We start from the raw sequence: 15,324 nt of genomic DNA, 5'->3' as shown, positions 1-15,324 counted from the left end.
GTAATAAATTGCCTTGTTCTTTCTTGGTTTCCTCTAATCCGATCGCATCCGTCCTTTCTCTCAATTGAGTACCTGTGACACGATTAGGAACCGCTCAGAATCGGGTTTAGTCATTTTGTTAACGGCTCGGATCGCGGATTGCTAACCGCTCGGCCTTTTCCATCTTATCCGTGGTTCGAGCGGGAGTTATTTCCCTGCTTTACGGTCGTGTTAGTAAGAGGCATTTGGGACTACTTTGACCAATGACCCTAGCTAATACCGACCGGAAGGAGCATTATAACTTCTAAGGACTCGGGACGGCCAGCTAAAAAGACAAGGGGGTTAACCCCCCCCCCCCTTTGATAAGGGGAGCGCCGACCCCCGAGATCCGCAACAATATATTTGTAACAGCGCTCACAGCCACCTCCCCCTCCCAACATGATAAATAGTAAATGTCATCATTTTAAATGTACCCTGTACATTCACAAGCCCAAATCAGTGTTCAGAAACACCCAAACCAGACACTGTGTTTTCCTCAGGTAAGTCTAACTGATACATCCAGCTCCAACATAAATATCACCAAGCCTGCCATGTTCACAGGAGGCATTCCCGCAAGGTTCAAATTCCATTCACTGGTAGCGATATGTCCAGTCGGAGGATGACGGAGGAGGGAGAGGGGGTGGTGTAGAGGTACACTAGTTGTGTAGAGGTACACTCCTCTCTCTCAGGTACTTTCAAGTATTTTTGGATTATTTTAGAAACTTTGTGAGCCATTTTAGGTAACAAACCTTATCTCCCATGCACGATGTATATTTTCTACCCTGACCGTTGTTGCTAGTGGTTTCTGCACATGCACACCAAGCATTCTGGGGGCAGATTACATCATTTTGAAAGTCCCATATTGGTGTAACAGCTGTGCTAAAGCGACCGCTATAATTGGTGGTGCGCCATTTTTAATATTCGAGTATCTCCCAATTTGTTGTTCACTCCTGGACCTTTGAGATTGTATATTTATAAGTATGAGAGGCGATCCATAAGTCAATGGCCCATAAAAGCTCAATGACCGATTTAAGTGTGAAACTACATTATTTTGTACGTCATTCTTTTTTTTTTTGAACAATGTGTACCTTTTACCTTTAATTCACATTCTAGGTTAGGCCACAGAACAACTAAATAAATGCTTAAATGGCATTTATGGGCAATGAGGCTCCAAGTTTGGACTTGGGACTGAATTCGACTGCAATTTGCCTTTTCTGGTGCAAACATGAAGAATGTGAAGACGAAGGGAGAGAAGCCATGTTGAGTCTCCACAGCTCTTTATTGCATCCTTGCAGATAGTAATTTGGACAAACATGATTTGAAACAAAAGAAACCTTGTACAAAATACTTTTCGAAATTCACGTTTTGGTTAAGCTTTTTATAAAAAGTAAGAAAAATACTAAAACTTGTCTAAACTTTTAAAATTCCATTTCAAGCTCCTCATGATTGCCATGTACAGCACGGAACACCAGCAAACGAACTAACTCTTCACAATATTGAGCCCAAAAGGACAAGGAAGTAACACTACATTAGGAGCACCAGATATCAAAATGAGGTAGAGAAGGAACTTCAGTAGTGTCGGAAAGTCAATAAAGCTTTCCCATTAAGGCGCAAGTCACGCACAAGTACCGCCAGCTTTACACAAAGCTTCACGGATTGGGATTTTGCTTTTGAAACCATACGTCAAAGTACAGCTTGAGGTATTAAAAGTTATAATCTCATCGAGAAAGGACATACATTCAAACCCAGCAGCAGAAAGTACAACATATGATTGAAAGGATTTTTTAAAATACACAGTCAGCTACCTAGAAAAGTTCATATCAATGTTGAGTAATATTTACAAAATTGGGACAGGATCACTTGTTCATCACTCAAAAGTTATCTAAATGAGAAACAACGTTAACATTCCACGCTTCAAGCTCAGACAAACTGTCTAAAGGCAAAATTAGCTCAAGCCATAGGCAGTGGGAGGGTTCCATCGTAATGTTCATTTGCATAAACCATCCAGCACCTGTAATCATCCTATTTGGGTAGAGACCGAGGTCCGGGTCTTGGTCATCAAGCAAAATAACTGAAAAAGGCACTTTCTATCTCGTAGGAGAATATTCACATTTTAACGAACTGTCTCCTGGATTTTTTTTCTTCAAATCACCTGTTTGTGGTTACATCGAAATTGGTGTGAATAGAAAGGAATTAAATAATTTTTTTTTTAAACCTGAGTTTTTTGGCCGGATAGAGGCGTGTCACATCAGTCCAAGTCTTTATCCACATTCATAGTCACCACTACTCTGTTTGAGAGCCATCAATAACTCCTGTCCATCATTTATTTTTCCCACAAGATGCACAGGCCTGTAAATGCCAAATTGTTGTTTGCGAGCAGTTTCCTTTTGCTGCTGCCTCCGTTTATCCACACCTGGTTAACGTGCCCAGGTGGCACTGAATACTGAATACCATCTGACCATGAACTCAGATAGGCAGGTTTCCTCACAACAATACAGGCCTAGAAAAACGCATGACCCTCATCACAAGGACAGGCAGAGGATGGGGGCCTAGACATCCCATAACCGCAATCACAAGGACAGGCAGAGGATGGGGGCCTAGACATCCCATAACCGCAATCACAAGGCCAAGCGGAGGATCATTAAGACACGCTGCGATGCCAGACTAATTGCATCGTTGCACCCCCATTGAAATACTATGATTATATAATAGTCAAATTCGATTTACAAAAAAATAAAATAATTTGAGGCAACACAATTCATCCAAGTTGCAATTTTCTACACAGGGTTTACATAAGGACAACAGTTTGAAGTTGGTCTAGCCACATTCGTTTCTCAGAGATGGTCTATCCACATTGTGTTGTAGACTTCAAAGAGAAAAGTTTTGATCAGTAACCTTCTTTGGCATTCATAACGCACTCAGTCAGAAGATCAATCGACAGTAGTTACACCCGATTTCCACTCAATGTAATCTCCAAATTACTTTTACGGATACGTGGATTTGCATTCACCGACTATAAATGAAGCAAACATAAATAAATAATAGAAATAGAGGTAACTGAGCTATGAAAAATTAATATCCATTGTGAAGGATATGTAACACATATGGCATTAACATGGATAGAGTTACAAAGAAAACATGTATCCCATGGCATTTAGATAACACCCAAAATGGTCCACTGGCATGTCGGGCAGACATCTTGACTTGGAGCTGCAAATGAACATTCTCGCGTCAGGTCTGCCCGATGAGGTAAAGCTTCACATGAAAAAGTCTGAAACTAAGAACAAGTAAACATATCTAGTAAACAAGACTTGAGAACATAAAGAAAACAGGTTCAATCAAAGACCTTCCCTTTAACGGAGTTCTTCATTGGCATCCATGAAACGAGCATATCGATGGCTGATCTCCGCTAACTCCATAGCTCTGGCCCCCTCCCCAGCACCCTCGGCCGCCTCTGTGCTCGGTGAGCCCATGATGCCGTTCTGAATGACTGAAATCTCATTGCCTTTACTAACCCCCAAACCAGAAGTCGGGCAAGCAGAGGTGCTAGGGATAGAGCTGGGTGTTGTACCGGTGACAGACGCCAAGATTGGATTTGAAATGGGACTTAGTGGTGCTGCAGATACAGAGATCGGGGCAAGACCATTGGTGATGGCAGCGGCATATTGAATCCAGAAATTTGGGTCCGAGGACGACGCTGGCCCTGGGTACATCTCAGCATAGCGGGTGGTCGGGGGTACAAGGATGGCCGTGCTCGTCACCGGTGCCAGAAAGGTACCTTCGGCCGAGTGGCGGCGACCTCGCCGGCCGCCAATGCCGACGCTTGCGACTGCACCACCGTTCCATAAATGCGTTGCTGTGTGTACCTGGGAAGGAGACATGAAACAGGAAATAATGGGTGAGATCGTGGTGACGCTCCTGCTCAGTCAGACAAGATAGTCAATGACGTAGATTAGAAGAGGTTTCATTAGAAGATTAATCATTAGGATTAAACTTCTCTTGTCTTATGTTACTCGAGGGGTACAATATGACTATGGATGATACATCTTAACAAATAGGCTCTTCAATGGAAACCTACAATGACACAATGGAATGGAAAGTATCTATTTATTACATACAGTATAATCCAATCATTAAGCAGTGAATACATGTTTAAATAATAAAAATAAAGAGTTATGATTAACGGGAACTCAACACTGAAACATTGACACCGTTTTTTTTTTTTGTATACTGAATCGAGGCTCGTGAAAGAGCTAACATTTACTTCACAAACAAATCAACCAGACAAACAAAATATACAAAGAGGGGGAGCGGAAGACAAGATGGGGAGAGAAGGGGAAGCACACAAACACAACAGGGCGAATATATTGTGCAATGTGCACTAGAGACGTGATGGTTGTGGAACTGTCAAACAATTTCTCTAAAAACTGCAGAAGAGCTTATTCTGATATTGATGAATGCTTCCACCCATCATGTGGATTCTTCCTCGTTCTTCGAATGGTCGTTTTGATTACGTGCTCCACATATTATTAATGTCATATCGAATCAAGCTCTCTGTGTTGTTGTTAAGCATCTATGAGGTATCCATAAAATCAATCATGGGACAATCACACATCACCCACAAGATGTATTCCAGTATGAAAGTAGCAATAGCATCGTCACAAACCTTACTGGAATCACAATTCAAAGTATGCTTTGTGCAGAGACTTTTAGTGCAAACAACAGACATTCAATACATATTACAAACAAAAGGGTTAATGGAACAAACACTGGCCGAAAGCAAAAGTAAAAAAAGAATTCATAAAACACCTTACCCCATGCAGTATTGAGAAAGAAAAACATGGGCGGGGTCTCTGAGTAGAAAATTTCATTGGTCGTGATGATGTAAAATGCCGTAACATTTTGTCCAATTACTGCTAAATGAAAGGTTTTTGAAAGGGCCAAAAAAGGGTCTTGTGTTCTACAGTGTTCAAGTACAGGTATATAATTCAATTGAAACAAAGGGGGGATTTTAAGGGTTGTAGAAAAAAGTTTTTCCATAAGTATACCGCCGGTGATGCAACCTCTTTTACACCACATTATTTAACACGTTCCATTAGTTATTTGTGCCTGTTGTTTGTGTCCTTCATGACATCCGTAAAAACAGTAAGTTTGCTGTTTGGAATGATTTTCAATTGTGTTTGACTGCCAGATAGGCAGACTGATCACAAAAAAAAAAAAAAAATCATATCAGGCAAAAAATAAAAGAATAAATCGCATGCATGTCTAAATGAAGCGGTTCACTTTTGGCATTTTTAACATGAAATAGGCAAAGCCTAGAAAGAAATAAAACCCTTTTTATAGTTACCCTTTATAACCCCTTAGAATTACCCTTTAGAGCCCATTTGAATTACCCTTTAGAACCTTTCAGAATTACCCTTTAGAACCCATTATAATTACCCTTTAGAACCCTTTAGAATTATCCTTTAGAATCCTTTAGAATTACCCTTTACTACCAACGGTACCCGCCCTACGGGCGGGGCTTCAATTGGGAAGCCCAAATGAAAAGGTAAAATATCAGAAATTGAAGGCTTTTTTATTTTAAACGATTCATATAAACATCCGTTGAATCATATCACACAGAAATCATCAAAATCTAAACAGTACATGGCTAAACAGTACATGGACGATCACGTACCAAGTACGTCTCGCGTCTCGCTCGCTCTCATGTTGTCCTGATAATGATCCTTCCGCAGGTTCACCGACGGAAACCTTGTTACGACTTTTAATTCCTCTAGACAGTCAAGTTCGCTCATCTTTTCGGTGCACCGGCACGAGCCGAGAACGGCCCGTGCAGGGGCTGATCCGAGGATCTCATCAAACCGTCCAATCGGTAGTAGCGACGGGCGGTGTGTACAAAGGGCAGGGACTTAATCAACGCGAGCTGATGACTCGCGCTTACTGGGAATTCCTCGTTCGTGGGACACTGTCTCAAGCCCCAGTCCCCATCACGGATGGGGCTCAGCGGTTTACCCGAGCATGATGGCGAAGGGCGAGGTACACGCTGGCCCGTCCAGTGTAGCGCACGTGCGGCCCCGGACATCGAAGGGCATTAAACGTTCATTAAACATTGAACGGTCATTAAACATGAAACGTTCATTAAAGGATTACGAAACGAAAAACATTACGAAATTACGTTCACACCGTCACGTCAAACACTACCGTGAACACATACATCGTCACAACATCGTCACAATGAGAACATCGTCACAAAGAACGTTATGCGAACGCGAATGTTATGCGGGAGTCCAAACCTGAGAATTCTGGAGACCAAAGCTCCAATTGGGAAAACGAAATAGCCTATTTTACTCCCAGGGGTCCCAGGATTACCCACCCAAAATATCTTTGCGATCGGTTCAGCAGTTTTTACGGTACCTTCGGACAGACGGACATTTGGTGAATTATAGTAAGATAACCCCTTAGAATTACCCTTTAGAAACCTCTAGATTCTCGAATAAAACATTTTGACTTAGAAAGGTTCTTCTTCATTTTTGACAGACGGATGGAAGGAAGGAAGGACATAGGCAAATATTGAAGCGGTTTCACCGCTTAAAATTATCTCGCTCCTCTCTGCGCATGCACAATCAGGCCAAATTCAGAGACAAAGTACTGTTAAACTACAGGTTTGTTTTCCGATTTGTGTTTAAAATATGTCATTCAATTGAAATTAAGTTGTTCCTCGATCATAAATTGACGTTTCTGGTCAGACAGACAAGACAGACAAAGTGAACCAATTGCTTAATCCTGCTTTTTGCTTCGCACAACAACAGTTCATATAAAAACAACAACACCATATGAGGTTTGAATCCAATGTCATCCACAATTTGAATCTAATATAATAATGGAGGGCCGTACTCTCGACTTAACTGACGACTTGAGAAACGGTTCAAGGCTCGAACCAATCCGGGACAGATCATTAATTATCCAGTTGCAGGATAATCGCATGAAAACGGCAGGAATCTGTATTTTGTTCAGAATTACAATGATAACTTGTATACTCTTATTGAAAGACACTGTGAGATCTTGAACATCCATCAATTAATGCCGGAAGACGGGGCACCCATTTTAACGTCTGAATCACTTTGCCTGTAAAACACCAGGATGACAGTTTATAGCTGGGTCGGGATTCTAACAAGCTAGACAACTCAAAGGTGGGTGCATATATCTTCCAGGCTACCCTTCTGGCTCACCAATAGGATAACGACTCTAAAAATTAATTAATAGCCTCTTACAAAGCTTATGATTCAGGGTGCACATGTTCGAATGCTGAGACATCGAGGTGCTTTGTTCTTGCTCTCCATGTAATCTAAGCACACATTTCATTGTGAACTTTTAGTCACTATGAACAAAAACACCATAAAGGGTTCTCTCGAAGTCAAAAGCGCAAGTACCTTTGTGCAGAAAAACGATGTTGAAGCTGAGATTGATAAATGCAAAGACGTGCAAATATTGTGGAATAGAGTCAACAACAGTTCACCAGCATGCAAATAACTCTTATCAACATTTCGGTCATGTTTGTTTACTTGTGATATATTAAGGGGACATCTAAATATTGTTGCGAATATGGAATTTGACCTCCATATCCGCTTGTAAATATTCCCCTATCTTCTCCGATACTCCCCAACTCTCCCCTTACCCCATTCCCTAGTCCCATTGTCTGTAAACAACACCCATTAGAGCCGATCTTCCCCTTCATTCCCCCATTAAATGTCGTGCCCAGGTCCCCCGCACCACACGTAGACAATTATAGGACATCTTGCTAGTTATTCTTAATCTATGTCAGTTAAGGACTTGTTTCCATTAATTATGACTCTTCGTTGCACCAGAATGTGATGATATGGCACCAGTAGGAGTTTAGGACCTTCCCATACCTCCCCGCATCTCTTCCCATCATCTCAAGCTCCAACAACAACCACAACAACAGCGGCTTTGCGTCCTCACTCCGGCTCGGTTGGCCGCCATTGAACATGTGCTCGACGGGGTTACCCAGAAGGGGGCTCCCTGTCGGCCCCTCGTCAAGGGCGGAGCCGGTAACCCCCGCACCCAATGAGAAGCCATGGGCCGATGCCATATGGGGCGGAGCTAACGAGCGAGGGCGTGACTCCCCGCCGGATATACGCGGCCCCGCGCCGGACGTGACGTCAGATGCGCCCCGAGCTTGGAAGGACAAGACGCCACCCTCCCGAGCGCTGAGCGACCTCCCCGGCATCTCCACCAAAGTCGCGACCCACGAGCGCTGAGCGACCTCCCCGCATCTGCTGGACACCACCGTACGTGATTCTGTCCCTGAGCCAGGTGCACCTGAGCCATCGACTGCCGCTTTCCTCGCCATCAAATCCCGTGTGAGTCAGCGTTGTCCCGTTTATCTGTGGTCTGTCTAGGGTTAATATAAGGTTGTGTCTAAGTGCCCACCTTCCTATGTTTCCCTCTTGTCCCTGTAATCTAACCTTTTCCGCCTTAATATAACCTCCTCCGGAGGTCTTGAGAACTGAACCCCTGGTGTCGTATTGTGTGATTGTAACCCAGCCGGGTGTCTTCTCTTTCCTATTGAGCCAGCGTAGCGCGATTAGTTAACATTCGGGCACAATCGGGTAACTTGTACGGATACGGCGGCCATCCCGCTCGGCCCACCATACCATCAAAGTCGTATCTGTAACAATTGGTGTCGAGGAGTGAGATTGGACCCGGAGCGCGTTTACGCGCTCGAAATTATAACAGCGAAATTTGATTGTGTTTTACAAAAAAAAAAAAAAAAATAATAAAAACCCGAATTTTGAAAGTCGCGCTATGGCGGATCAAGACAGCTGGGGTCCGGTAGGGGAGAGTGAGGCAGGGTCGGTCCAGGACCAAATTGAGGGACGTGAGGAGAGCGAAGCAGCGAGGGTAGCAGACGCGCAAAATGGCGCCTCGCTGGTCACCGCGCCGGCGACCGTGACAGCGCCCCTGGTGGATCCGAACCTTTTCCTCCTGCAAATGGGGGCCCTTATGGACAGGCTAGAAGCCAAAATGGGACAAATGGGAAACCGGATGGATGCTCAGGGTGAGCGATTGGAGGGCCAAATGGGGGTAATGAGGGACGAAGCGAGGGCTCGGAGTGAGCAATTGGGGGTAATGAGGGACGAAGCGAGGGGTACCGGTGAGAAGTTAGACAATAATTTTGAGGAGTTAGACAAGAAAATTGGGAAGTTAGACAATAATTTTGAGGAGTTAGACAAGAAAATTGGGAAGTTAGACAATAATTTTGAGGGGTTAGACAACGGGATAAAAGAAGTGAAAAATGGGTTAACGGGGGTAGAAAACAGAATGGCCGCTCAAGAGAATCAAATGGAAGGGATGCAAAAAGGGTTAGAGGGGTTAGAAAACAGTATGGAAGGCAAATTGAGGGACATGAGGGACCAAGCGGAAAGGGAAGTTAAACAAATGGAGCAGCAGATAGAGGGGGTCAGAATGGGGGTAGAAACCAAACTGGATGCTCACAGGGAGGAAATGGAGCAGATGAGGGTGGCATCTGGGCAGGAGATGCAAGTGATGGGAGAGGAGATCAGAAGAGGAGTGAGTGAGGAGGTCGGAGGAGTGCGCGAGGAGGTGAGGCACTGTAAGGAGCACATGGAGAAGGAGGTGAGAAAGGGGACTGTAAAGTTACAAGGGGGCATAGAGGACCTGACGCAGGAGGTGGAGCAGCTGACGGTGGGACAAACGGAGTTAGTGGAGCAGGTTCAAAGGAACACTGCGGTATTAGGAGGTTTAAAGGCGACACAAAAAGAAATTAAAAACGACTTGATAGCGACAAAGAGGGAATGTCAGATGGTACGTGAGGGACTGACAACGAGGCTGGACGAGGTGATAGAGGTTATGGAGACGAAGGACCGGCAGGTGAGGACGCACATGGAAACGGTCAAGGTAGCCTTGGAGGACGAGCTGGAGGAGACGTACCGGGGAATAAAAGAGGTGAAGCACAAATTAGAAGAAGTGGAAGAAGGGATGAGCGAAATTAAGAAGCGACGGAGAGGGGATAAGAAGGAGCTAAAGGAGGAGATAAAAGAATTGGTCCAAAGTCTGTGTTTGGATCGTGATGATGTGCTCATTAACCGGATGAGGGATTCGCAGGTGATGGAGGAGAAGCGAAGAGGAAGAGGACCCGGTGTAAGTGGTGACCAATATGGTCGTGCGTATGATGCGCCAGGGGATTTAAGAAGCTTGGGGATTGGTTTGGATCCGGGTGTTCGTGAGAGGCCGTTGGTGAAGTGTGCGACAGGTCTGGTGTGCGAAAGAGGAGGTGTGCGAGAAAGTCCGACTCTGGGGTGTGTGAGGAAAAAGTGTGTGCCAAGGAGTGAGGGTGTTGGCGAGAATGAGTCGGTCGTAGCGTGTGTGCGAGGGAGCACATGGGAGCGCGGTGTGGTGAGTGTTACAGAGGGTGTGACGGGAGAGTGTGCGCAAGAGTGTGCGCGAGAAAGGTGTGTGACGGACAGGTGCATGAGGAAAGAGTGCGCTGTCAGAAGTAAGGAAGAGTGTCCACCTGTGGTGAGTGTTACAGAGGGTGTAACGGGAGAGTGTGCGCGAGAAAGGTGTGTGACGGACAGGTGCATGGGGAAAGAGTGTGCTGTCAAGAGTAAGGGTGAGTGCGTTGTCAGGAATGGAGGTGAAAGTAGTGAGAGTGACATGGAGCGCGAGTTAGTTGTGACAGGTGAGCGAGGATGTACACCTGGGATGAAAGGATGCACACCTGGAATGGTAGAGCGTGAGTGGGAATGCACGCTGGAGTTGGTGGTGAGGCACGTGGTTGGGTGTGCGAATGAGGGCACACCTGTGATTGTCACAGAGGAGGTGACCGAGGAGGGGGCGCGAAGCGGTGTATTGGTGAGGTGTGCGAGCAACGAATGTGTGCCAAAGTGTTCGGTGGTCAGGTGTGTGACCAAGGCTGTGAGTGGAATGGGTGTACCTGGGTGTGTAAGGAACGGTACAAGGAGAATGGGAACAGCTGCATGTATGAGCAAGGAACGGGCTGCGGGGTGTAAGCATGCAGGTGAAGCATCGACGTTACACGGGTTAAAGGTCAGGTCGACTTTTAGCCGAAGCGGGTCCTCGGTGCGTGCCGGGCTTCGCGTGCCGCGAGAACCAGCGGGGATCCGAGCCACGGCGGGTTCGAAAGAACCGCCGTGCGCGACCCACGCTGGGCCTCGCTTTGAACGGCCGCGTCCAGGCTCCACTAGGCGGAGCTGGCAGCCCGATAGAAAGGGTCGTCATGGCGACCACTTTTTGGTGAGACGTGCCGGCAGGTCGAGATCGGGGCATTGGATGGCTCCACGCCGAGGTGATGCGTGGGATCTCGGCACGGGTGAGCCCCCGTCCCTGCACCGAATGCCGGACGCATCCAGCCGCAGGCACAAAACAACCAGCATCCATTGCTTGGCTTTACGAAGCCGGGCTTTGGACAGGGATTGGCGCACCGAGAGGTATTAGTGAGTCGACTGGGTGATGAGGTTAGTGTTTTGGACCCAAAATTAGAGAAAAACAAAATTTGATGATTGGCAAAGGATTGGCAGAGTGATGATTGGTAATGATACAGTGATTGGCAGATGATGGGCAGTGATTGGCCAAATTTTTGATTTGTTGAAATTTGATGTGCAAAATTGGTAGTGAGAGACCCCCGATGTGGTGGGATGGCAAATCCACCATCCCTCACAAGGGGGGGCAAAGGAGCAATAGCTTATGGGGTGTATGGCAGTGAAAACTAGCCCGGGGGGGGTTAGGATATGGTGTGTAGGGATCTAGCGAGGATTGACATTAGGTGACGATAAGGTTAGTTAGTGACTGATACCTGTAGTGGGGACGCAGGTAGATTAGAGTGGATGATAATGACGAGGGAGCGCAATAGTTTAAAGGGACGACTGGGAAGCGCAAGTTTCAGAAGGGAGTAGTTAGCTGGGATGATGCCGTGTGTGTGAGGATGGAACAGGTGTGATTGCACAGGTGTGCAATTGGACAGGTGTGTGGAGCAGTGTATGAGTAGTGAGTGTGTGGATCAGCGCGAATGCGCTTGGGGAGAGAAGGGTGCAGGTGGCACCAGGTGTGAGAGCACAGGGTGCAAGTACAGGTGTGTGGAGAGAGTTGGAGTAAGTGGTATGGAGTGGTGTGCGTGGTGCGAAGGTGTGGATGGGGGAAGAGTGGACCCCTTTCACGAGTACCCGGGGCGGGTAGTGTAAGTGTTAGGTAGAGGGTGCAGGTAAATTGTGGTTGGATATTGGCATTTGTGGTGCGGTGGCAGAATGGTGTTGTGGATGGGTGCATTAGTGTTGTGGAAATGGCTGGGCGTGTAGCCTGTTAGTGTGTGTAGTTGGTTGGGCACTCCACCACTGTGAGGATGTCGGCCAGGTGAGGCCGCAGGTGGGCTCTGGGAGCCGGTAGTTGTGCGTGGGTACCTGAGGATCCCGGGTGTGGATCGGGCAGCCCAGTGCCAGAGAGGGCACGGAGTGGGGAGAGAGCCAGAGGGCCTTCCCCTGGTAGTTAGGTTAGGGTAAGGAGCAGGTAAGCTCGGAGGCAACTGCAGTGGTGGAGGTGTGCAGGTGGGTAGACCCACTGGGAGAGGTACACGCCACAGCCCAGAAATTGTACGAGGGCACCGGGAGATGAATCGGGGGAGTGAGACCCCAAATTGAAGAGCACCACAGTTTGGCCAATGGGAATTGGTTTTTAGAACCCATAGTGTAAGAGGGCCAATGGTTTGGCCGGAGAGAGACCCCGGGTAGTGTAAAGTTGTTAAAGTCATTTAGGAGATAGTTAGGATTGATGAACCTGTCGCACCATACGCAGCCACTTACCTGTGGTGATGATGATGACTCCACACCTGTGTTTTCTTTGTTTTGTGCAGGAAATGAGAATTGCTGTTGGATTTGTGAGACGCATCACGACGTGGATGAGACATTGGGGTGATTCCATCTCTCCCTCCCTAGGAGGGACTGATGATGAATTGGTGATGGCAAATTTTGATGTTGAGTTGGAGATGGCAAATTTTGATGAGAGTTGAAAATGGCAAATTTGATTGGTTAGGAGGGAGAGAAGACGAATTTGGTATATGGGAGGAACGGGGAAGACAGTAGGGATGTTTGTTGATTTGTAAAGTAGATGTTTATGGGTAGTGTTGTGTTGTGTGGATACAGTAAGGGGTAAGGGAGGGGCCATGTAGGTTACCTGGTGGGGGGGGGGCGTACGATAGGAACGTACCTGTCTCACCTGGTTCCCATGTGCCCCCAGTGTGCATTACCTTATATTGCGTGCACTTTTGCGCCCTTACCACCTTACTCACTTGTTTCTTCTTTTGTCTCCCACCTCCGAGGATCTGGCTTTGGGGTAGAGAGAGAGGAGAGAGAGGTGCTGGCTACGCAGTTGTGGGCCTGCACTTTCGCTGCTTGTTGCCTGGATCGATACACCATATGGACCGCAATGTTGGTGGCCACCCACAATGGACCGTAGTTCTTTTGCGGCCAAGCACCACCCGGGGATGGACCTATGGGTCAACGTGGCACCTATGCCATACAGGTGAACCACTTTTAATTACCACCAAGTGCACCACAAGAAGAGCAAGAGACACCTGCAGGGTTAGGGGTTGTTGAAGTTATTTTGATTCCAATGAACAATGGTGACTGCACCGATTGGTGGTGGGGTGGTGCTGTTGATGCTCGGAAAGGGTGCTCTGCACGTTATTAAAGGCCGTCGGCCACAGAGCACTCGTGGGTTGGTGTATCGATGTTGGCAAGCGCGCTCTCTCTATGCATAACATCTGCATGTGTTCCTCCAAAGACAGGTCCTGGATCGTAGTGTAAATATCAGCGTAGTCTTGTAAATAATGCTCCCTACCGGCTGTATGTTTAGTTTGAGGATTCTTTCCGGATTCGGTTATCCTGTGGGTGTGTTTCTGAGAGGAGAAGGGTGCAACGTCGCAGGGGGACATATTTACTCATTTGTGAATATCTATAAAACTGTCGCACTCAGGGTAGAGTTAATAGTAGAGGGAACTACATTGCGTGCCACACTAAAGTAGGTAAAAATTTATCGGGTCGGGACGCCCCGAGGGTAGAGAAGGGTGCAATGTTGCGAATATGGAATTTGACCTCCATATCCGCTTGTAAATATTCCCCTATCTTCTCCGATACTCCCCAACTCTCCCCTTACCCCATTCCCTAGTCCCATTGTCTGTAAACAACACCCATTAGAGCCGATCTTCCCCTTCATTCCCCCATTAAATGTCGTGCCCAGGTCCCCCGCACCACACGTAGACAATTATAGGACATCTTGCTAGTTATTCTTAATCTATGTCAGTTAAGGACTTGTTTCCATTAATTATGACTCTTCGTTGCACCAGAATGTGATGATATGGCACCAGTAGGAGTTTAGGACCTTCCCATACCTCCCCGCATCTCTTCCCATCATCTCAAGCTCCAACAACAACCACAACAACAGCGGCTTTGCGTCCTCACTCCGGCTCGGTTGGCCGCCATTGAACATGTGCTCGACGGGGTTACCCAGAAGGGGGCTCCCTGTCGGCCCCTCGTCAAGGGCGGAGCCGGTAACCCCCGCACCCAATGAGAAGCCATGGGCCGATGCCATATGGGGCGGAGCTAACGAGCGAGGGCGTGACTCCCCGCCGGATATACGCGGCCCCGCGCCGGACGTGACGTCAGATGCGCCCCGAGCTTGGAAGGACAAGACGCCACCCTCCCGAGCGCTGAGCGACCTCCCCGGCATCTCCACCAAAGTCGCGACCCACGAGCGCTGAGCGACCTCCCCGCATCTGCTGGACACCACCGTACGTGATTCTGTCCCTGAGCCAGGTGCACCTGAGCCATCGACTGCCGCTTTCCTCGCCATCAAATCCCGTGTGAGTCAGCGTTGTCCCGTTTATCTGTGGTCTGTCTAGGGTTAATATAAGGTTGTGTCTAAGTGCCCACCTTCCTATGTTTCCCTCTTGTCCCTGTAATCTAACCTTTTCCGCCTTAATATAACCTCCTCCGGAGGTCTTGAGAACTGAACCCCTGGTGTCGTATTGTGTGATTGTAACCCAGCCGGGTGTCTTCTCTTTCCTATTGAGCCAGCGTAGCGCGATTAGTTAACATTCGGGCACAATCGGGTAACTTGTACGGATACGGCGGCCATCCCGCTCGGCCCACCATACCATCAAAGTCGTATCTGTAACAATATTATGAATGTCTTCCCAACAGCATCTTCAGAGCCACAATAGCTTATCTCAACCTCAGATGATGGTAGGATGGA

The 15,324-nt window shown here is 47.2% G+C and overlaps 1 protein-coding gene across 7 annotated transcripts in view; it reads right to left on the bottom strand.

The window, feature by feature from the left end:
• Window positions 1–1,278: 1,278 nt before the first annotated feature.
• Window positions 1,279–15,324, bottom strand: part of LOC137434196 (sal-like protein 3) — a 153,855-nt gene continuing 139,809 nt past the window's right edge. For 4 of the 7 annotated variants that reach the window (XM_068126964.2, XM_068126967.2, XM_068126965.2 and 1 more), the window contains exon 4: window positions 1,279–3,884. In XM_068126964.2, coding sequence (XP_067983065.2) covers window positions 3,372–3,884 — 513 coding nt within the window. In that variant the 3' untranslated portion in view covers window positions 1,279–3,371. The remainder of the gene's footprint in view (window positions 3,885–15,324) is intronic. The other 3 variants (XR_010985814.2, XR_013624672.1, XR_010985815.2) reach the window with 2 other exon arrangements.

This window comes from Myxine glutinosa, chromosome 10, assembly GCF_964187855.1.
Source record: "Myxine glutinosa chromosome 10, kmMyxGlut1.1, whole genome shotgun sequence".
Classification (NCBI taxonomy): Eukaryota; Metazoa; Chordata; class Myxini; order Myxiniformes; family Myxinidae; genus Myxine; species Myxine glutinosa.
The sequence above is the reverse complement of the archived record's forward strand: the minus strand, read 5'-3'. Positions and strand labels throughout refer to the sequence as shown.